General features: G+C 48.1%; 6 protein-coding genes across 6 annotated transcripts; 2 read left to right on the top strand and 4 right to left on the bottom strand.

Annotated features, from left to right (window-relative positions):
- Nucleotides 1-729: 729 nt before the first annotated feature.
- Nucleotides 730-2378, bottom strand: PGRI_037950 (aldehyde dehydrogenase; the record flags this gene model as incomplete). Its single annotated transcript, XM_040791508.1, has 4 exons — nt 730-874; nt 951-1393; nt 1452-1845; nt 1924-2378. The coding sequence occupies 4 exons, from the start codon at nt 2376-2378 to the stop codon at nt 730-732; spliced, it is 1437 nt and encodes a 478-aa protein (XP_040645585.1).
- Nucleotides 2379-2936: 558 nt separating this feature from the next.
- On the bottom strand, nt 2937-3966 carry PGRI_037940 (protoglobin family protein; the record flags this gene model as incomplete). Its single annotated transcript, XM_040791507.1, has 3 exons — nt 2937-3426; nt 3522-3795; nt 3852-3966. The coding sequence occupies 3 exons, from the start codon at nt 3964-3966 to the stop codon at nt 2937-2939; spliced, it is 879 nt and encodes a 292-aa protein (XP_040645584.1).
- Nucleotides 3967-5923: 1957 nt separating this feature from the next.
- Nucleotides 5924-8173, bottom strand: PGRI_037930 (putative hydrolase; the record flags this gene model as incomplete). Its single annotated transcript, XM_040791506.1, has 7 exons — nt 5924-6340; nt 6393-6530; nt 6585-6800; nt 6862-7268; nt 7325-7509; nt 7564-7780; nt 7837-8173. 7 exons carry the CDS (start codon nt 8171-8173, stop codon nt 5924-5926), a joined length of 1917 nt encoding a protein of 638 aa, XP_040645583.1.
- Nucleotides 8174-11398: 3225 nt separating this feature from the next.
- PGRI_037920 (carbon-nitrogen hydrolase family protein) lies at nt 11399-12650 on the top strand (the record flags this gene model as incomplete). Its single annotated transcript, XM_040791505.1, has 4 exons — nt 11399-11546; nt 11600-12090; nt 12158-12370; nt 12426-12650. The coding sequence occupies 4 exons, from the start codon at nt 11399-11401 to the stop codon at nt 12648-12650; spliced, it is 1077 nt and encodes a 358-aa protein (XP_040645582.1).
- Nucleotides 12651-14266: 1616 nt separating this feature from the next.
- exg1 (glucan 1,3-beta-glucosidase) lies at nt 14267-15654 on the top strand (the record flags this gene model as incomplete). Its single annotated transcript, XM_040791504.1, has 3 exons — nt 14267-14349; nt 14433-14812; nt 14864-15654. 3 exons carry the CDS (start codon nt 14267-14269, stop codon nt 15652-15654), a joined length of 1254 nt encoding a protein of 417 aa, XP_040645581.1.
- A 610-nt stretch (nt 15655-16264) lies between these two features.
- On the bottom strand, nt 16265-19742 carry PGRI_037900 (putative importin 11; the record flags this gene model as incomplete). Its single annotated transcript, XM_040791503.1, has 7 exons — nt 16265-17338; nt 17394-17582; nt 17633-18105; nt 18161-19176; nt 19224-19361; nt 19413-19513; nt 19578-19742. The coding sequence occupies 7 exons, from the start codon at nt 19740-19742 to the stop codon at nt 16265-16267; spliced, it is 3156 nt and encodes a 1051-aa protein (XP_040645580.1).

The raw sequence follows: 19742 nt of genomic DNA, 5'->3' as shown, positions 1-19742 counted from the left end.
AAATGAGAAATAAAAATAAAAATCAAGAATGGATTGTGTCTCACCGGGCAATTTTCGTGATTTGCTACGGCCCTGTGCCTGAATTTAGGGTGGAACTTTGTGTTCAGCGCCTTCGCCCCAACTATTGAGGTTCAAATGTTTCTTTACCGGGTCGAAGGCCGAAATTGCACTAGATCATGTTTATTCATAGGCTCAAGCCCTTTATTTATTAAAAAAGTAAGTATTTTTAGATTTCCGAGAGAGAAAAAAAGAGTACGTCACATGACTTCAGCCTCATGACCAGAGTGAGACAGACCTACATCCTAGGCTCCGAAACAAGATGAGAAAATACCAAAATATCCCGTGCGGTCGTATACTACGCTGTCTCAATGCAACACAAATCACATATGGAGTCATCCCGAGTCATTCTACTCGCTTATACGGTGTGCAGTACGGAGTATAAGCCGGGTATCCGGACCGCATCCTCATGGAGCACATCTAGGCGACGCCCGAAGGCTCCGTCATTGGCTGGATGAACTGCAAAGTTCAGACCAAGCCAACTAAGTCCCAAATTGGCTCTAAACAAGTCCAGAACAAGCCATGTCAATACAACTAGGGAAACCGTCGCCCGTAGCGGCCCAATGCTGCCGGGGGCCAAACGGAGCCAAAATGGGGCTAAACAACAGGTCTGTCGTATACCTATGCACGATGTACTCGTAGGACAGTATGTACCTGCGAGTCTAGTCACACCTATTCCTCCCAAGTAACAGTCTTAGTCTGGAGGAATTCATCGTATCCAGAAATTCCTCCGAAGCGACCAAAGCCACTGCTCTTCCATCCTCCATGGGGAAGGACGGTCTCGTCGTGTACAGTCATAGAATTGATGTGTACGGCACTAGAAAGGGCAAGTTAGCCTAAATTCGATCTCCACCAATATGATGTGATCTGTATCCGGAACTCAAAAAACCCACCCAGAATCAATTTGTTTGGCCACCCGCAACCCGCGGAACAGGTTGTTGGTGTACAGAGCCGCAGTCAGGCCGTATTCGGTATCATTGGCCAATTCGATAGCTTCGTCCTCAGTGTCCACAACCATGAAAGACACGGTCGGACCAAATGATTCGGTCGCGTACATGTCCATCTCCTTGGTGACGCCATCAACGACGATCGGCCGCATGCCTGTGTTAATGGACTCGCTCGCATCAGCGTCGCCAAACAGCAGCTTGGCTCCACGGGACACAGCGTCGGCTACGAGCTTCTTGTTCTTAGTGACGGCCGCGCTGTTAACCAAGACCAGCGCGGGCGCATCCTTGCCAAACAACTTCTCAGTTGTCTCAGCAAACTTCTGCCGGAACTCGTCTGCGATCGAACGCTGCACGACAATTCGCTCGGTCGACATGCAGATCTGACCGGACTGTGTATCGCTTGTCAGTATGTGATATCCTTGTCTCCATCGAATCAACTCTACGTACGTGCATGAAGGATCCAATGGCGCAGTTCATAGCAGCCTTATCCAAGTTCGCATCGTCCAAAACAATCGCCGACGCTTTACCGCCCAGCTCGAGCAGCACAGGCTTGATGTGTTTGCCTGCCGTAGAGGCAATAATCGAGCCAACCAATGTGCTACCAGTGAAGTTGACCTTGCGCACAGCCTTATGAGCAATCAGCGCGTTGGTGACAGCCGGAGCGTCAGAGGGCTGGTGGAAGATGACGTTCAAACATCCAGCGGGAACGCCAGCCTGGCGGAAGATGTCACCCAGAGCCCAGAAACACTTGGGTGAAAGCTCGGAGCCCTTCAGAACAACGGTGTTTCCAGCCGCAAGAGGGAGCGCAACAGCGCGCGTACCCAGAATGAAAGGAGCATTCCTATCAACCAGTTAAAAACAGTCCCCAGGCCAGCTGATAAATTGCAGTATATATCACAGATCGGATCGCAAAGCTTACCATGGCGCAATTGACAGAATTACTCCGTATGGCTCCTTGTATACGATGGCTCCCGCACCCTCCCCGCCGTTGACATTCGGCACGACACCCTCGATCGAGGATATCCGGGCCGCAAAGTCCTTGATGAAGAGCACACCCATATTGAAGGTGAACTCCGAGAAAGGCCGGCCGGCACCGGTCTCCTCACGCTGGTACTGAATCAATTCCTCCTTGCGCGAGGCCATAATATCGGCGGCCTTCAGCAGGATGTCGCGGCGCTCATTTGGCTTGGTCTTGCTCCATGCTGGGAAGGCAGCCTGGGCAGCATCGACTGCGCGGTTGGCATCGTCGACCGACACACCGGCGCAATAGCCACTCAACTCGCCAGTGGCAGGGGCGTGGACCTCGAATTTGATATCGGTCTCAATGAATTCATTATTGATCATAAGCGGGGTCACCGCCTTCGATTGTGCCATTGTGAGTGTCGGCGCGTTGAAAATGATATTAATATGGGAGAATCTCCTTAATACGGCGAAGGGCAAGTCTATTTGAATGGAGGGGCTGAACTGGTTTAATAAGAGAACTCCCGGTCCTCTGATCTTAACCAAATAGAGTGGCGGGGGGTGGTGGGGACGCAAAGGGGGCAGACTCTGATATGTTTCTCACCTATTGAATGAAGGTCCTGTGTAGATCGGTTACTTATATCCGAAGGGGCTATCTAATGATTCAATTATCTCCGGTCTGTCTGCGGATATAAGATGCTAAAGGCCTTCTTCAACTACCTTGAATAACAGCCGATCGCGGTAGTTGTGGGGAGAAAAAGATGACAAAGCCGGAAGTTTTCCGCCGTGAGGAGATGAATGTGGTATTGTAGGTGGTGCCCCAATGCCAATTTCTTCAAGATCTTTTTGTATTATTCCACTGTCTATGCCAAAGTGTATTTCCAAAAACCCCATTCCAGAGTCCAGCCATATTAACCCCTAGCGCCTGTAAGATGCAAATTGCGACCCGCACAATAACACAGGGGGAGCCCCTCAATTGGCCCAAATCTTCGTCTCAGTCGAGTTACCGCTTTTAGCCATTTCCGCGAAAGGGCACGCTGACACCTTAGATGTCGTCGACGGCGCCGCGCTGTCTATAGAAGGCGCAACAGAAGGCGCTATAGAAGGCGCCACACCACTAGAAATACTGGACCGGTCATCCTCGGTTGAGCTACCGGAACTGCTGCCAAGAATGCGCTTGTCGCCGAGGTATCCCTCCTGATCTTGGGTGTAGCTGGCGTAGTCCGACATCTCGTCCGCGAACTCCTCGCCGTCGCTTGAGTGGTATCGGGCAAAGAGATCGTTCTGGATCCAGAGGATCTTGTTGACGGCGCGCACGAGCGCGATCTTGCGTCGCAGTGAGAGGTGGGGGTGGGACATCATGGCTTCGATCCAGATGTCTTGGATGTACCCGAGGCAAGCGCCGAGATGGATGTACTCGATGTTCAATGGTGACAGGCGAGCTTGTCCGCTGTGCATCATGCTGTGTTACCGAACTCGTTAGCGTGTTGTACAAGCGGAGAATTTACCCCGGGAATGGTGACCTGGGGATGGAAAGGTGGGCGATTATGAACTTACCCAACCTTGTTCAAGTACCGCCAGAAGTCCATTGTGGTTGGGTCTTGGCAGAGACGCGTCAAGTACCACCGCAGGAACATCTTACGTCGCTTGATTTTTGGTGTCTCTTCATGGAGATAATCTTCCTCGGGCTCGGTTTCATCGGCTGTTGTCCGTGTGTGGAAGGCTCGGGATGTGATGTCGTACTGGAGAAGCTTCTTATATACGAGGTTGACCACTGCTGGGATCAATTGCTTGATGTATTTGTTGCCGGACAAGAGTGCTTCAATATCGCCTGGGGAGATGTTAGTGGCCGTTGACCCATGACAGGGGTTTATGGTAAGAGCTTACTTGAGTTGAAATCGAGGAAGTTATGGAGATACTTGATTCGCTCTTCCAAGCTTGTGTAGAGCAGCTTCCGGTCGACGTGGACCGGATCAGCAGCCGTTGCTGTACTGTAGTCCATGGTTCTATTGTACCTTTCGGTATAGAATCACCCTTGAGAGAAAAGTCGAAGTCTAGGAGAAAAAAAGTGAAGTATGGAAGCGAGATCGGAGACCGAATAGAGAGAAGAGAAAACTGGGGCACCTCATGGCAAGACTGGCGGATCGAGTATTTATACCATGGATGCGCGATCCCCGTTATTACTCCGTTCACCGTCCTTCTATATTAAATGCAACCTGATTAGATTGGAAGCCACTAAACTGTAAAATGCATTCTCTTTGGGATCCGCTCTACGCAATCCTGGGACCAGATGGTCCGTGACTGCTACCTAGAAACGCGATCTTTCCCGATTTCATACGAGCACAGTAATATCAAGCCGAGGTTTTCCTTAAAGACTTCATTTGGATAAGCAAGTAAAGTGCCTATGGTCGAATCAGACCACAGGGTGAGATAATTTAGTCAACTACGAAAGTGGAGTGATCATCTAGACATGTGGTGTGGGCTGATCCCTGTAATCTAAGCTAAGAAAAAAAGAAAAAAAAGCCAAGGACGGCAAGGGTCCATTGCTATCCAGTCAGACCGAAACAAGCGATCTGGAAACGTGAAGAATGATGCAACAAGCACGTGGTGCTGTCAGACCTCCGTTGATCTATGTCATCCCAGCATATGTACGATCAGATGGCGTTTTTTGAGATGCTGGGCATAAAAGATCACACATATGTCTATCCCGTGAACCATTGCCCGTGCTAACGAAGCTAATTAATTATGTTGTAGATTGAAATGGATCTTTGGCATTTGAATCTCACACCTGATCACTGGCTACGGACAGTCGGAACTCCGCTACGGGCCCAACGGTTTCGCTGAGAACCCGGGACGAAGTGGGTTCGGGTCTTACTAGTCATATTCGGGTGCCTTAGGGTGTAATAATCCATAATAGATAGATACATATGCATCAGTCGTCAGTTCAATCGGTGACTCAAAATTTTAACTTTTGATCAACAACTTGAGATCAAAATCTTGAGCTTTGAACTATGACTACAGAATTTGCCCAACCACAAAGCCCCTAAGTAAGCATATGCTTCTAGAAGAAAGCGAACTGGTGGATGTGTGGGTCCAAAGGAATACACAATTTGCAAGCCTACAATATACAAAATAGGGGCAATCGGAGCTAACGGGGAATGGCGTAAAAAATTCAGTGAACACATGCACGTCAAGCAACGCTAAACTGGAGAATTGGGGCCATTCGATGGACTATCTACCCGCAATTAAATCTAAATCTATTAACAAATTCGTGTCGTGTGATGGCATGGCATGATGGGTTAAATCGGGAGTGCTGGTGGGTATGGCATGATCAATAGATTTCTAATTAGCTATATTGGATGAAAAATTTTTTTCCTCCCAAACGAAAGGGGTAAAAATCGAGACCAGATCCCATATTGAGCTTTGATTGCTTTAATTCTCCAAAATGAATAGATCAGAGGGGACTTTCCCTTTTTGTTCTATCCTATTCAATTTGGGATGTTTCGAAAATAGGCGCGGTAGACGATCACTGCCGCCTTAGTGACGAATTTTCGCACTCTTTAGGCCTAGAACACAAGGCTCGACGTCTTGTGGTTCCAGTCGATTCACGAGACTGCTGTGTACCATGAATCTGGACGGCTTGTTTCCATGGTTTATAAAAGTCAATCTAATCAGTCTCAACCTTGGAAGGTTTCTGGGGACGGCATTGACAGCTGTCAGAGATATAATACCAGTCAAGATGAAACAGTGGGGTTGAAGAAAGTAACAAATGCGTGTCGTGGACTGCTGATCATAAGTTCTAGGGCTTACCGACGCCCGCGATTGATCATTTTTGATAGAATAAGGTTCCATTTAGAGATAATGGTCAAAATAAAGATTATATACTCCGTTCTCGTCACATCCAGATAGCCTCGGATGGTGCAGTCGGTCCAGTGTCCACTAAATATATTATGAGAATTTCAAGCCTTGCTCCTTGCGGCAGCAGCATCATAGAGAGCTTTAATATCTGCCTGCCACTGCTTCTCGTTGACTCTTGACACGCGACGGTCATAAGTAATCAGACCGTTGACCTCGCCTTCGACGTCGGTCGTCTGTGTCCAGACGCCCCCACTGCATGCGTACAGGCGGACCTGATCTTCGAGCTCGTTCAGGAGAAGGTGGCTGCGATAATTCCATGCCTCGATGGTTTCGTCGAGTTCGTATGTTTGGTCGATAGTATCGATAGCTTTCTGGTTGTTCCAGAGATGGTCAATGGATACATTAGTACCGATGCCACCAAATTCACCCTGGAACCCAATCCGGCTAGGATCGTGTGGGCTAGAACGTAGGGAATAGAATGGAGTGCCGCATTGTGGGTTTGCGTAGTGGTGGTTGTCCTAAAACAAGTTAATTAGCCACGTGGGTATGTCACACGGGAAGGGTGCATACACTAAAGTCTCCAGCGCCATGGTCGTCCCAACCACTTGTCGAATCCACAAGTCGAGTGGGGTCCAGTTGTCTGACCCTCTCGGTCAGCTCAAACTCGGGGTTGTTGCTGATCTGACCCCAGGCTTCGTTGTACACGACCTATAGTGCTTCAGGTCAGAATATTTCTTGCTCTCACTAGAAATTTGAACTTACCCAAGTTGCAACACTGGGGAAGCTCTTGAGCTGGTTGACCAACAAATCTAGCTGGCGAGCGAACTCGGCCTGCTGCTTCTCGTCCGGTAGAATAGTATGGAAGTTACCATCTGCTCCTCTCCTGGACTGCGACGGACGTAGGGAAGGCATGTCCTGAATTACAAGCAGACCGAGCTCGTCGCATGCTCGATAGAACAGGTCGGTCTCAACTTTGATCTGCATTCCATAGTGTGAGCAACAGAGACAATGGGATATAGTGTGACATGTCGACACTCACATGCTTGCGGACCATGTTGAATCCTAACTTCTTTAGCATCTTCAGATCGTACACCATCGCCTCTTTACTGGGAGGTGTGTATAAACCATCAGGCCAATAGCCTTGATCCAAGGTTCCGAACATGAAGATAAATTTCCCATTGAGTAAGGGTCGTTCAACCCCGTCAATCTTACCCCTGGAGATTGTACGGAAGCCAACATAGCTCTCCACTTTATCTTTGCCGAGTTTAACAGTCACATTGTACAGGTTAGGCGAGTCCGGGGACCAGAGCTTGGGCGAAGATACTTTGAATTGGAATTGCTTGTTGGTGGGGCCTTTGTGGGTTGCAATAGTCTTTCCATTTTTGTGGACAGTGACCTCGGCGTTGGCGGGCTTATCAGTGGCGGAGCTGTGTACAGTGATACTTACTACATACAAGTCAGAATTAATGAGACATTTCCATAAACTGTCACCAGACACTTACTTTGGCCATCCATGTTTGCGTCAAGATCGAGTTTGGTAATGTGGTTGGCTGGGGCAGCCTCAAGCCAAACAGTTTGCCATATACCACTGCAGGGCGTATAAAAGATGTGACTCGGCCTCAGGGTCTGCTTTCCAATGGGGATAACATAGTCGCCATCGTCAGTGGGATCATGTACAAAAACAAGTCTATATTCGAAGTCAGATACGCAAGTCGACTGCGTTGTGATCCCGGATACTCACAGCTCATTCTGCTGATCAAATTTCAGATACTTTGTCACGTCTAAGGCAAAGCGGAAGTATCCGCCACGGTGGAAGCCTGCCTTTTGGCCATTGACAAAGACTGTGGCTTCATAATCTACAGCTCCAAAATTGAGCAGTACCTGCTCACCCTTCCAAGAAGGAGATACTTTAAAGGATGTCGAAAACCAAGAGTAGAAAGCTGAATCTGTTTGGATTCCTGCGAATAATTGTTAATTGAATGTTTGACAATGTACCAAACAAGGCAGGTCTTACCAGACAATCCACTCTCAAGACACGACGGAATCAAAACTTCCTGTGCAAGCTCCTGCCCAAAAGGTGGTTGCTGGACAGCATCGAGGCTTGCAGCACTTTGGTACTTCCACACTCCGTTGAGATTCTTCCATGCGGAGCGCTCTAGCAACGGCCGCGGATATTCGGGCCATGGCTTCGTTCCGACTTTATTGGTCCATGGTGTTGTCAAGGGGGGCTGCTTAGGAGAGTAACCCGGACCGCGCGCCTTAAGTTCCTGGGTCCTGATGTCTTCATTGGTAGGCAGAGCTATACCAGTCGCCACCAGACATAGCAAGACAAAACTCTGAGCCAAATGCATGTTGATCGGAGGCACTTAGATCTGCTGACAGAAATATGCGCACACAACAGCGACAACACCGGAGATCTTCAGAATAAAATGTCACATTCTGAGCATGATTGGGCCAGTCCCTGGATTTAAATACATCGGACCCTGCGTAGGCCGGACTAACGGACTCATGGCACGGTGCTTCCCTGCATACAACATGCCCACTTGGCAGAGGCCTCCACAAGGGCTAACCCCGCAGGAAGTACACAGGATGCCCAGAAATTCACCGTCACTATGGACCGCGAGCATTTCGGTTGCTGGCTAGCGTCTGATCACAGGGAGCATTAGCCACTGCTTGGCGTTATTGACAGCAAAGGAGCCAAGTGCAGCAGCCAAGGACTGGCGGGCAATGTGATGTGCACATAGTGAGCCCTTCACAAAAAGTGAACTGCCTGCTACGCACAACTCAAGCTGTAGATTCTCTAGACAAATCGAAATTACCAGCACACTACTGACGCACGATGATAACAGTCTCTCAACAGGTTTTACGGCCCTTATTCCTCGTCCGATTCTACTCCGTAGGGAACAACAAATCATGGCGGTGGTAGGTATTCTGTGGAGCATTTCTCGCCAACAAAATACTCGCTCTAGCCTGAGTGGGCTTCTGCTCACGCGACGGAATGTTCGGTTTATGCCGATTACTCTGCCCAATACCGTGAGAACTTGACGCCGATCACAAGACACGGGCGACAACCAATTTACCTTTACCAAGGCATATATTTCATGTGCAAGGGAAGTTCTATTGCTTGGTGTCTCATCCGCTGGCCGATATATGCATCTCATATGCATAAGGCTAAGAATGAAGTCATGTTTACATGGAATGATTTGATCTCGCATTGTTACCAGCAAGGATCGAGATTTCTATCCAATCCCTTGCGTCCGGATTGCATGGCACACCAGGGTCCGCACCCCAAGCGGGATATTTGATAAATAGGTCTGTCTGGCCAAGATCACAATATATCAATCATTCACCTACTCTTCATGACGGATGTCGCGCCACCCCGCTGTCTCTGACGTGGTAGATTGAGGTTGTATCAGCATTCAATTTAAGAGTAAGAAAGGCCGCCATGACCCTCGGAGACTTGGCTTGGCGCGACGATCTCCTCTTCTCAATTGGCGAGACTTTTAGCCGATTGCTGCCTCCGCCCAAGCTTAGGATAATGGCTGGTTTTTGGGCTTCGGCCTTACTCCGTCCACGTTCTTCCCCGCGTTCTATGAGCGGGGCTTTACGGTGAGCCCCGAGGTTCAGTTGACGTTCCGATATTGGGCTCGAATAATGGCGTGATAGTGTAATGAAGCCTTTAAGCAATTAAACGAATTCTTTCCGTGTTGATTTACGAGGGCCCCGACGGGCTAGATCACATTCTGTCCCTAACCCCGTTGATGGCCTTCCCTTCCTAGTGAAAATTTACCCCCAGTGCGGCTCATCCCTGGCAATACCAACCTTCCAATTCTTGAGAAAATAATGAAATCAGCATAATTCATTTAGTTCATTGTGAATTATCGTTGGGAACCTGCACAATTAATGGGTGTTGATCTTATTGAAAATATAACCGATCCCAAATGTGTAGTATCAAGAACCAGTCTCAAATCGTAGGTGAGTTGGTCAGTTATACCAGCCCTCATTATGAATAGGAAGTAAGGTGACCCAAAGGATAGCTTTCAGAAGTTGCGAGTCCAGCCATTTCTTATGCAAAAATAAAATGATAAATGGCAGTGTTGCTCCAATCCAGAACATGTGCAACAGACCCGATTACACCGATTCTATATAGAAGGGACAGTTCGATTGCTAAACATGGTCGAAATGACTCCATTGAAACTGATATATTGGCTCTGATAGGGCATATTCCTCCGAGGGATTGCAGTCGCATTGTGAAGTAGCCATAGTAGAACACTATCTAAAGGCAAAAGGAGAAACCCAACCAGAGCTATCCACTGAAGCACTTACATTGAACAGCTGTGCTGAAAATACAGTAAAATGAGAATTTTTGATGTCTGGGCACGATTATATATATTCTTTTGGTAGTTAGCATTCCAAGGCAAAAATTGCAAGACATTTACATCTCACATCTGCGTTGAAAGCATAGTCTAACTTTATATGCCAAAGCTAGGTGCGGGGAGGCAGTGTCTATCAACTGACATGCGGTACTTATTTGGAAGACTAAACGAGTGGCGTCTCCTCAAAAGTCCAATAGTTGGATTAACTCTAGCATACATTCCGAGGATTTTAGTCTGGTCACCGTGGGTGTCACCAAGTCCCGGACAAATATATACTGCCATAATTAGTTACCACTGAGCACTGGGGAGCATTGAGCAAGCGTTAGGGCATCTATATCTCTCTCCTGAGTTCTTCCGAGTGTGTTGATGATATAATATGTGTGCTATAACGGAGATGTCGCTCTTACGACGAACCCAAGGTCTTTCAGGAACAACAGATGCTTCATTCGCGATTATATGCATCCAGCTCGGTAAGTAAACATGGTCCAAGATCCAAGGCGTCATGTGACAGAGAGCTAGAATATGGCGGCGTGTATACAAAATTACCTAATTAAGACATTTGCCTGCATCTATGTATAAAGAATTCGGGAGCGGCAATTGGTCTTATGCGACTGTCTAGTTAAATATCATTGAGATCCGAGATCTCTAGGTTGCAATAATATTCAAGCAATGCAATTCCCTTATTCCACTCAGCATGGTGACTGAACATTTCCATCGGGATTGGGTTGATATCGGGATTTGGGTGGAACAACCCGGGATTAGTATGGAACACCGAGGTTCTACAATGAGAAGGCCTACATTTCATGGCATGATTCAAATCTGATAAAGCCTTAGCAGATCCCGGGATAGGTAATATACGCTTGCTTATGCGAAATGTCGAAATTCCGGGAACTCTCCTCCACCGTGATACCACATTAAAGCAAACCCCGTATCCATTTCCCGTCTCCCAGAGTCGCACTTTACTGCTAAGGTTATTCAATAACTTCATAGCAATTCCCGAATCCGAGAGCCTCCGAATCTTACGATGTTGCTCATACTATGTTTCGGGGTTTGGGAGGTGCACGGCGTTGTTTCAAAGCCAACATCGAAGACAGCTTGAGTTGCTATAAATTGAGGTCCTTCGCAAGCTTGAGAGAGACTTTTATTCTACACAACAGTCTTCAAAGCAAACACTCGTGACAGTAAAAGCAACATCTCAACATGGTTCCCGTTCTCAAGAAGTACAAGGCCGCAGCAGTCAATGCTGAGCCCGGCTGGTTCGATCTCCAGGAATCCGTTCGCCGGACAATCCACTGGATTGACGAAGCAGGAAAGGAAGGCTGCAAGCTGATTGCTTTTCCCGAGCTGTGTCAGTATCCCAGTCCCATGTACCCGATACAATGTACTAACAAATATTAATAGGGATCCCCGGCTACCCATACTGGGCCTGGAAGGTGAACTACCAGGAGAGCTTGCCACTGCTGAAGAAGTACCGTGAGAACAGTCTCGCCTCCAACTCGGATGAAATGCGCCGCATCCGTGAAGCAGCCAAAGCCAACAAGATCTGGGTGTCTCTTGGATACTCGGAGCTTGATCTCGCCAGCTTGTATACGACGCAGATCATGATCAGCCCAGCCGGAGATGTCATCAATCACCGTCGCAAAATCAAGGCTACACACGTTGAGCGCCTAGTTTTCGGAGATGGAACTGGTGACACTACCGAGTCAGTGATGGACACCGAGATCGGCCGCATTGGACACCTGAATTGCTGGGAGAACATGAACCCTTTCCTAAAGGCGTACGCTGCCTCGCTCGGCGAGCAGGTGCACATCGCTGCTTGGCCTCTGTATCCCGGAAAAGAAACCCTCAAGTATCCGGACCCGTACACCAATGTGGCTGAGGCAAACGCAGATGTATGTTTCCCTTTATTTTCTTTTCATTTTGCGATGAGTTCGTCTGATTACTGACAAGACTGCTCAGCTTGTTACCCCTGCTTACGCGATCGAGACCGGCTCATTCACTCTCGCACCGTGGCAGACAATTACTGCGGAGGGAATCAAGCTCAACACACCTCCCGGAAAAGAACTTGAGGATCCCAACATCTACAACGGAAATGGCCGTATCTTCGGGCCCGATGGACAGAATCTCGTTCCTCACCCCGACAAAGACTTCCAAGGACTTCTTTTCGTTGACGTAAGTGGAGGATGCTTTAGTCTTAAGAATGTCAAACTAATTAGCTGTCAAACAGATTGACCTCGATGAGATCCATCTGACTAAGTCTCTGGCCGATTTCGGCGGTCACTATATGCGCCCAGACTTGATCCGTCTACTTGTCGACACTAATCGCAAGGATTTGGTCGTACACGAGGACAGAGTAAACGGCGGTATCACTTACACTCGCACTATTGACCGGGTCGGACTTTCCGCTCCTTTGGATGCGTCGGTTACTGAGGCCCAACCCGAGAGCAATTAGAGACATTTGCCGGTCTCTGGAAGAGATGTGTGGTATAGTATACAGGAATCCCAACTCGTTCTCTCTTTTACCTTGGGAATTGTCATAGAATATTCTATGTATTGTAAGCCTGATCTCCGATCAGACTGCTGTACAAAATTGAAGGTCAGACAGGATTCTTATAGTAACTAGCAAGTGAATTTGGTCTATACTTCGACAATTAGCGGCGCCCGTTGCAATAAACGAGTGACTGGTCTACATGCTACTCGGTAAATGCTTCATAGTTTTGCAGGTAATTTTAATGCTCTGTTCTAACTTAGTAGAAAAGTCTTCAGCGAGTTAGTTATAAAATTCAACATAGTGACATGTAGGTCGCTCAAATCACAAAGGCCGAGACCCATGAAACATGTGGATGAACATTCCGATATGTTGACATTTTTCACATTCTTGTCCAAGCATTCTCTTATATGTGAGCTCAAGGTTACAAATACAAATCCCGAGACCTGCAAGGTCTAGACCCATACTCTTCCCGACTCGGCGAACAGAAAGAAGATAGCCCCTGAATTAGGCGGAAGAGTGTAGGAGCGTAACACTAAGGTTTTCTGGGGTACAATGCACGTCATAAATTTCGGTTCTTCCTTTGTCTCAGATATAATGTACTTGTCGCCGGAAACGGAAGTACCGAGGACAGGTCTCAACCACATATTAGACAGTTTATTCGGTTCTAAATAACACTTGGATTTATTAAATAAGAGCTTTATTGTGAATTCACATATGTCCATGGCTGTACCTATACACAGCAAGGTACATTTTTATTCCTAAGCAGATCCCCTGTGAAACGGCATACCTTGATTTGTATAATTTGAAATTAATTGAGTTTGGATTCACACCAATATCAGCTTACGTAGATAGATATGTTTATACTCAAGCTCAAGCTAGGTGCCCATAAGCTGCCAAGTCAGAAGCCACATTCCATAAGAGGTGCCAAGTTCCACGTGCTGATCATCTCGCGGAATGTTAGAAGCTGCAAACATAATTTGGCACTGTTCCAGTTGAACATGTAAGTCATAGGATGATTGCAAGGTGATCTGGTCTATCTTTGAAGTATTTGGTCGAAATGAAAATTGTAAATGGCAAGCGAAAGCTAAATGATATAGGGTAACGGAGTATAGCTTTCCCGAATAAGTATACATGGGTCGCAGCTTCCAGAACATTAGAACATATACAAGTCGAGTCGAAGTTTCCTCGGTATATTATCTTGTTCTTCAACATATCAGACGTCGGAAGAAGCCGATTCCCCACTCCCAAGAAAACAAAGGCCTTTGTGCCTTTATAAAACACAAACCGGGATACACCCATCACCGTTTTCGGCCACTCCACCTTCCTCTTGATTCAGAAGAATAGTCTATATAGGTACGTTACTTTTGCTTCAACTATTCTGCCCCATGGGGACTTCCGTTCCCGCCCAAGTAACCTTTCGTTTACCTGCATCCGGCCACCTGATCACCTTCTTTGAGTTACTTATAGCTGATCCCCAGCCATTCAACTCAAATCTAATCATTCCTCATTCTTCATTCTTTCATCTTTCAATCCCAGCCTCCTGATTTACCGGGTTTGACTAAGTTAGGGTTTTCAATATGCCGTCTATGTCCAAGCTCGCGGAGAAGTCACTGCTCGGGCTGTCTCTATTGGCTGCCTTGGTGCATGCTTCACCCGCAGTGTAAGTACCCCTCTATCAAACTATAGTCCTACAGTTCTACTGTACGCAAGTTCATACAGATACTAACATACATCGGTGTATAGGAGTCTCAACTTTGACTATGGTGTCAACAAGATCCGGGGTGTCAACCTCGGCGGTTGGCTGGTCTTAGAGCCCTGGATTACTCCATCTATTTTTGAAGCAGCTGGCGAGTCCGCTGTTGACGAGTGGTCGCTTTGTGCCACTTTGGGTGCGGAAAAATGTCGCTCTGTTCTGTCCGACCACTGGAGCAGTTTCATTACTGCCGACGACTTGCAACAAATCCGCAGCGCAGGAATGAACCACGTCAGAATCCCTGTCGGATACTGGGCCCTCAAGCACTTGGACGGTGACCCATACGTCAATGGTCAGCTTGAGCATCTCGACCAGGCGATCGGCTGGGCTCGTTCTGCCGGTCTAAAGGTCATGCTTGACTTGCACGGAGGTATGTTTTCGCATCTATATATTATATGACAACAACTGACCAATAACACAGCCCCTGGCTCTCAAAATGGCTTTGACAACAGTGGAAAGCGTGGTGCTATCAGATGGCAACAGGGTGATACTGTTGAAACCACCAAGGATGCCCTGGAGGCTCTGGCCGCACGCTACCAAAATGATGGAGACGTCGTGACTGCCATCGAGGCTTTGAACGAACCTAGTATCCCAGGTGGAGTGAGCCAGGATGGTCTGAGACAGTACTACTATGATTCTTGGGGCCGTATCCGACAGTCAAGCGACAACACCACGCTCGTCCTGCATGACGGTTTCGTGCCTACTGAGTCATGGAACGGCTTCATGAGCCAGTCTACCGGTGTCTGGTATGTGATGATGGACACCCATCACTACGAGGTGTTTGACAATGGTATTCTCACCCTCGACACGGCATCCCACGTCAACAACGTCTGCAGCTTTGCCAAAGACCACGTTCAGACCTCTGATAAGTGGACTGTTGTTGGTGAGTGGACCGGTGCCATGACCGACTGCGCCAAGTACCTGAATGGAAAGGGTATCGGTGCTCGCTACGATGGTACTTTCTCTGGTAGCAGCTACATCGGCAGCTGTGCGGGCAAGTCTAGCGGATCCGTGAGTGCTCTGTCTCAGGCTGACCAGAGCAACATTCGTCGCTTCATCGAAGGTCAACTTGATGCCTATGAGAAGGGTACCGGCTGGCTCTACTGGACCTGGAAGACCGAGGGTGCCCCTGAGTGGGATATGCAAGAGCAGATGGCTGCCGGTGTCTTCCCCAACCCTGTCACTAGCCGTCAATTCCCCGGCCAGTGCTGAGCGCTACTAGTTATGTACCTTTTTGCTCTTTGTTTTGAGATGTTGCATGGAGCACGCTTCTGCTTCTACTTGTGACGTTTATTGAGTTTCCTTTTGTCCAATTATCTGTCCGGACTGGATTCATATTCTTTGGTTATTTTCGGGCTTGCATTAAGCAAGTTAGTCCCGCAAGGTGTTATAGTGTTTATTTCTAGGGCTTGCTGGTTTGGTTGTGAAACCAACAATTGCACTGATATTCTTTTGCTCCAAGTTCTTTACTCCTTTTCATAAATGATATCAACATGTAGATAGCCACGTGAGTAGTTTCCAACCTAGGAAGGTTCGGTACATGTGGAGCCTACTGGGACAACCTTAACTTGATCACTCTAGATCCTCATAGAGGACATAATCTAGCAATTCCAATAAGCTTTGAGAATGTTTCTATGGATTGGGTATGTAGCTAGGATTCCGGCAGTGCTAAAAGTGGAATAGGTATGGATGGACCAGGCGGTCATGCAAATCGAACAATATGGGGGATACAATAAGCATGTACAGGATAATGGTGGCAATGCAAATGAAACTGATGTGTACTTATGCTGATATGAAAGAGTCCAAGGTCCTCTTCACTTAATCAGAGTAGGCCAAGTGCCCCAAACGCTGCAACAACTTCGGTGTCAACGTTGACTAGCCACTCATCCTGGAACCGTTGGGCGCCACCACAGCCAGCAATAACCTCTTGCAGGCGGTGGCGCACAAAGTCTCGGATCATGAAACGATGGATTGCATCCCCGGACTGCCAGTCGCGGCGACGAACGATCTCAGGCGATTCGACCTCTTGGGTTTCTGGCATCGCGGTTTCGGATCCGGGTGGTGCATTCCAGCAGACCAGATAATCGGCATTGGGATCGGTGCTACCGTCTGCTAATTCGGTGATAAGATCTGTCCATACACTCAAGTATGATTGCAGGTGGGAGAGGATGTAGGCTGGGGGTGGAGGGGGGAGGGATGGATCGAGTGGTGGTCCTTGTAGGGCCAAGAGTTGGGTGAGTGCAAGCACGTGTAGTTTCTTTTGGTTAATGCTGCCAATGTTGTCGTAGTGTGAGAACCATTCGGTCAAAATCCAGGTCAGAGCATATTCTTCGGATGAGTTTGTCGCGGCTGCGACGGATGAGGCTAAGATGGTAGGGCTGGCCAACGCAAGGCGTGCTAGCACGGAGTAGTAGTCGCTTTCGACAACACCGACCACAGGCGAGGACTTTCTGTTTGGGCCAGATGTCTGACTCGCTTCGTAGGCAGAGTAAAGGCCTTCTAACAGGGAGGCAAGGAGTGAGCTGTCCAGAAGGGATTGGGAAATAATGCCATAGGTTGCTTCGCTACCGCCGTCGACGGTCTCGGCTCCGCGGAGTATTAAATCAACAAGACGAGGTATCACACCGAGACGTTGCTTGGTTGTGGATTTGAGTAGTGATTCCAGGATCACCATGATTTGGAAGCGGAAACGGTCACTCAGAATCTCCTGCGGCGCGAGGAACACATAAGATTCAAGGATATGGATGGCCTGCGGGGTGCTATCTGTTGCCGCTTCAAGAATGGGGAACAACGACGGGAGGAGCGATATGATCTCGGGTGAGGCAGGAGATGGCGTAGCCTGGATTATGGCATGCCAGAGATCCAGTGCCTCATCTAGAAGGTAAACGATGGTTTCCTTGACAAAAGTTTAGGTGAGTTGATATGTGCAGCATGATTCACAGGGTGCTTACCGAGCCAGGTTCCACAGAGCTTTGGATCAGTGGAAGAATCAGAGAGTGATACCTCACGGACTCCTGAGCCAGCGACTGGGTCAGAGATGAGAGCAAAGTCAGGATGGCTTGTTTCATCAAGTGTTCTTCGCCAGAGCTTTCCCACAACGGTGGGAGTAAAGAGATGATTCGATCGGAGAAGGGGGTGATCTATGATTATGAGTTATGCAGCTGCCAACGAAAACGAGGTAGCAACTTACATGATCTTCCATCTTAACCACCACCATGCGAACCGTCTCCAAAAGCCCCATCTTTGTATCTGATGATTCGACTTCTTGAACAAGAGACATGAGGCTTTCCAAGATGGTAGGCGCAAATGACATGAATGCTTCGGACGAAAATTCGTATGAGTCAAGTACACTCCGGAGTTGCCTACCGGCAGTGATACGGACGACCAGGTCGTTCAAAGGATCATGCTTGCCGAGCAAATGCTGGAAGATCTGGTAAATCGCATTCATGTTAAGTTCGCTTGCCTTAACCGGGACCCATTGGCCAAGTATGAGCGCGATTCTTCTCCGCAGAAGCTTGTACTCCGGTTCCTGAGACTGGACCTCAGTAACCAAGGTATGCTCCAAGAATGCATTGAAGTCCAGGTGCTGTTCAAGACTGGCCGCTGCCAAACCGATAGCAGAATACAGCGAGTCTTTCAACAGCACATTGTGGTTGTCGGTGTCTGTAGTATAAATATTAGAGATGCGCACAATTTATATAGAACATCCATAACTCACTTGCGAAAGTATAGAATACGGTCAGCAATCGTGGAATCAGTAAATCCTTGAAGTGAATCACGAGATCGAGGAAAAGTTTCTCCGAGCATGAACGGATTGAGAACTCCCAAGCATCAGTGTTCTCTTCCTCTCGCTTCTCCCAGTCCTCGGGTTCTTCTTCCCAATCTTGAAAATCGATCTTGCGGAACCTGAAGAATTGCGTGACGAGTAGTTCCATGACATTGATCACAAATTCCTCGGTGAATAGTTGCATTTTGACGAGCTGAACAGATTGTTTCCGCTCCTCTTTGTCTTCCGGTGTCTGGTACTTGAAGGTCTGAGCAGGATTGAACGCCATCTTTGCGCACGCACGAATCAGGAGTAGAGCCCGGAGGCCAGTCTTCTCAGTCAATGATTTCCCTTCATCTTCACCCCCAGCACCAAGGCTGTCATACTTCTCGCCGAGTGTGACGACTAATGACCAGTACGACTTGACAAGCGAGATACTCTCCGGCAGCAGCGCGAAAGATGCGGGATGTGTTTTGGCCATTTCAACATGCAACTTCGACATCTGCAACAAATGCTTCTCGATAGACCGATGAATTGGCTCTGGTAAATTGGTAGACCCGTCCACGAAAGAATGGAATTTGCTGAAGTGTGAATGTGTCAGCAGCCAGAAGCCCTGTACTTCTTGGTTGCGACTGGGGTGTTCAAAGCCAGCAATGATCAGGCGCCTTAGGACCTTGAGAGCCATCAAGCTCAATTCGAGCGTCTCCAGCAATTTCCCCTCGCCCGCACCACCCTGCTCCAGTATCGCCCCCGATTGATTGACTTTATCAACATAGATGCCTCCCAGTAGCTGGAATATCTCAGGCGATGCAGACTGAAGATTGTGTCGCGTTCGTTGAATCCGTGCCGTGGATAGTTCCTTGACTATTTGTAGCAATATGAGGAGCGTTCGTGGAAGTTGGAGTGGATTTGCTCCAGGTTGGACGGAGGATCGGAGTGAGGAAATGATGTATGAAATAGCATCGGGCCTAAGCGAAATTAGAATGAGCAGTCACAAAGCTGCATCTTGCCATACCAGTCATGAGGAAACTCAAATCGCATGATTTTAGCAATCATCAGTGAGTTATGGAGAGCCAACAGCGGCGCGGGCTCAACGATTCCTGCCTCAAGAGCCCGGGTCTTGATATGTACCTTCTCGTCTGGTTTGATCGCACTTCCATCAGTGTTAGCATGCCCTCGTTTCAGCTATATTCTGATAACATACTTTGGTGCTGTCTTGCGCCAGTATTTATCGATGCCATTCTTCAGTTGGATAATGGCGAGATAACGAACTTCATTCGGTACGGACTGGTCGAGAAAAACTTCCTGTATGTTGTAAAATGTGTTATTACGTGAAACAGCCACAACAACCAAGACTGTCAACTGATACCTGTAGAAAAGAGTAGTACATGCCCTGTTTCTCCCAGTTCTGGAGCTGTTCAGTGCCCGTTCGAACTTGCTGCTGAGACGAGCTTGCCGCAAGGACTAGCGTATTGAGCACATTTTGGGGGCTGAGTGGGTTGGTCTCGCCCTGTGCTTCGATGGCAAAGGGCAT

This window comes from Penicillium griseofulvum, assembly GCF_001561935.1.
Source record: "Penicillium griseofulvum strain PG3 chromosome Unknown contig_86, whole genome shotgun sequence".
Lineage (NCBI taxonomy): Eukaryota > Fungi > Ascomycota > Eurotiomycetes > Eurotiales > Aspergillaceae > Penicillium > Penicillium griseofulvum.
This window is presented reverse-complemented; position numbering and strand designations above follow the sequence as displayed.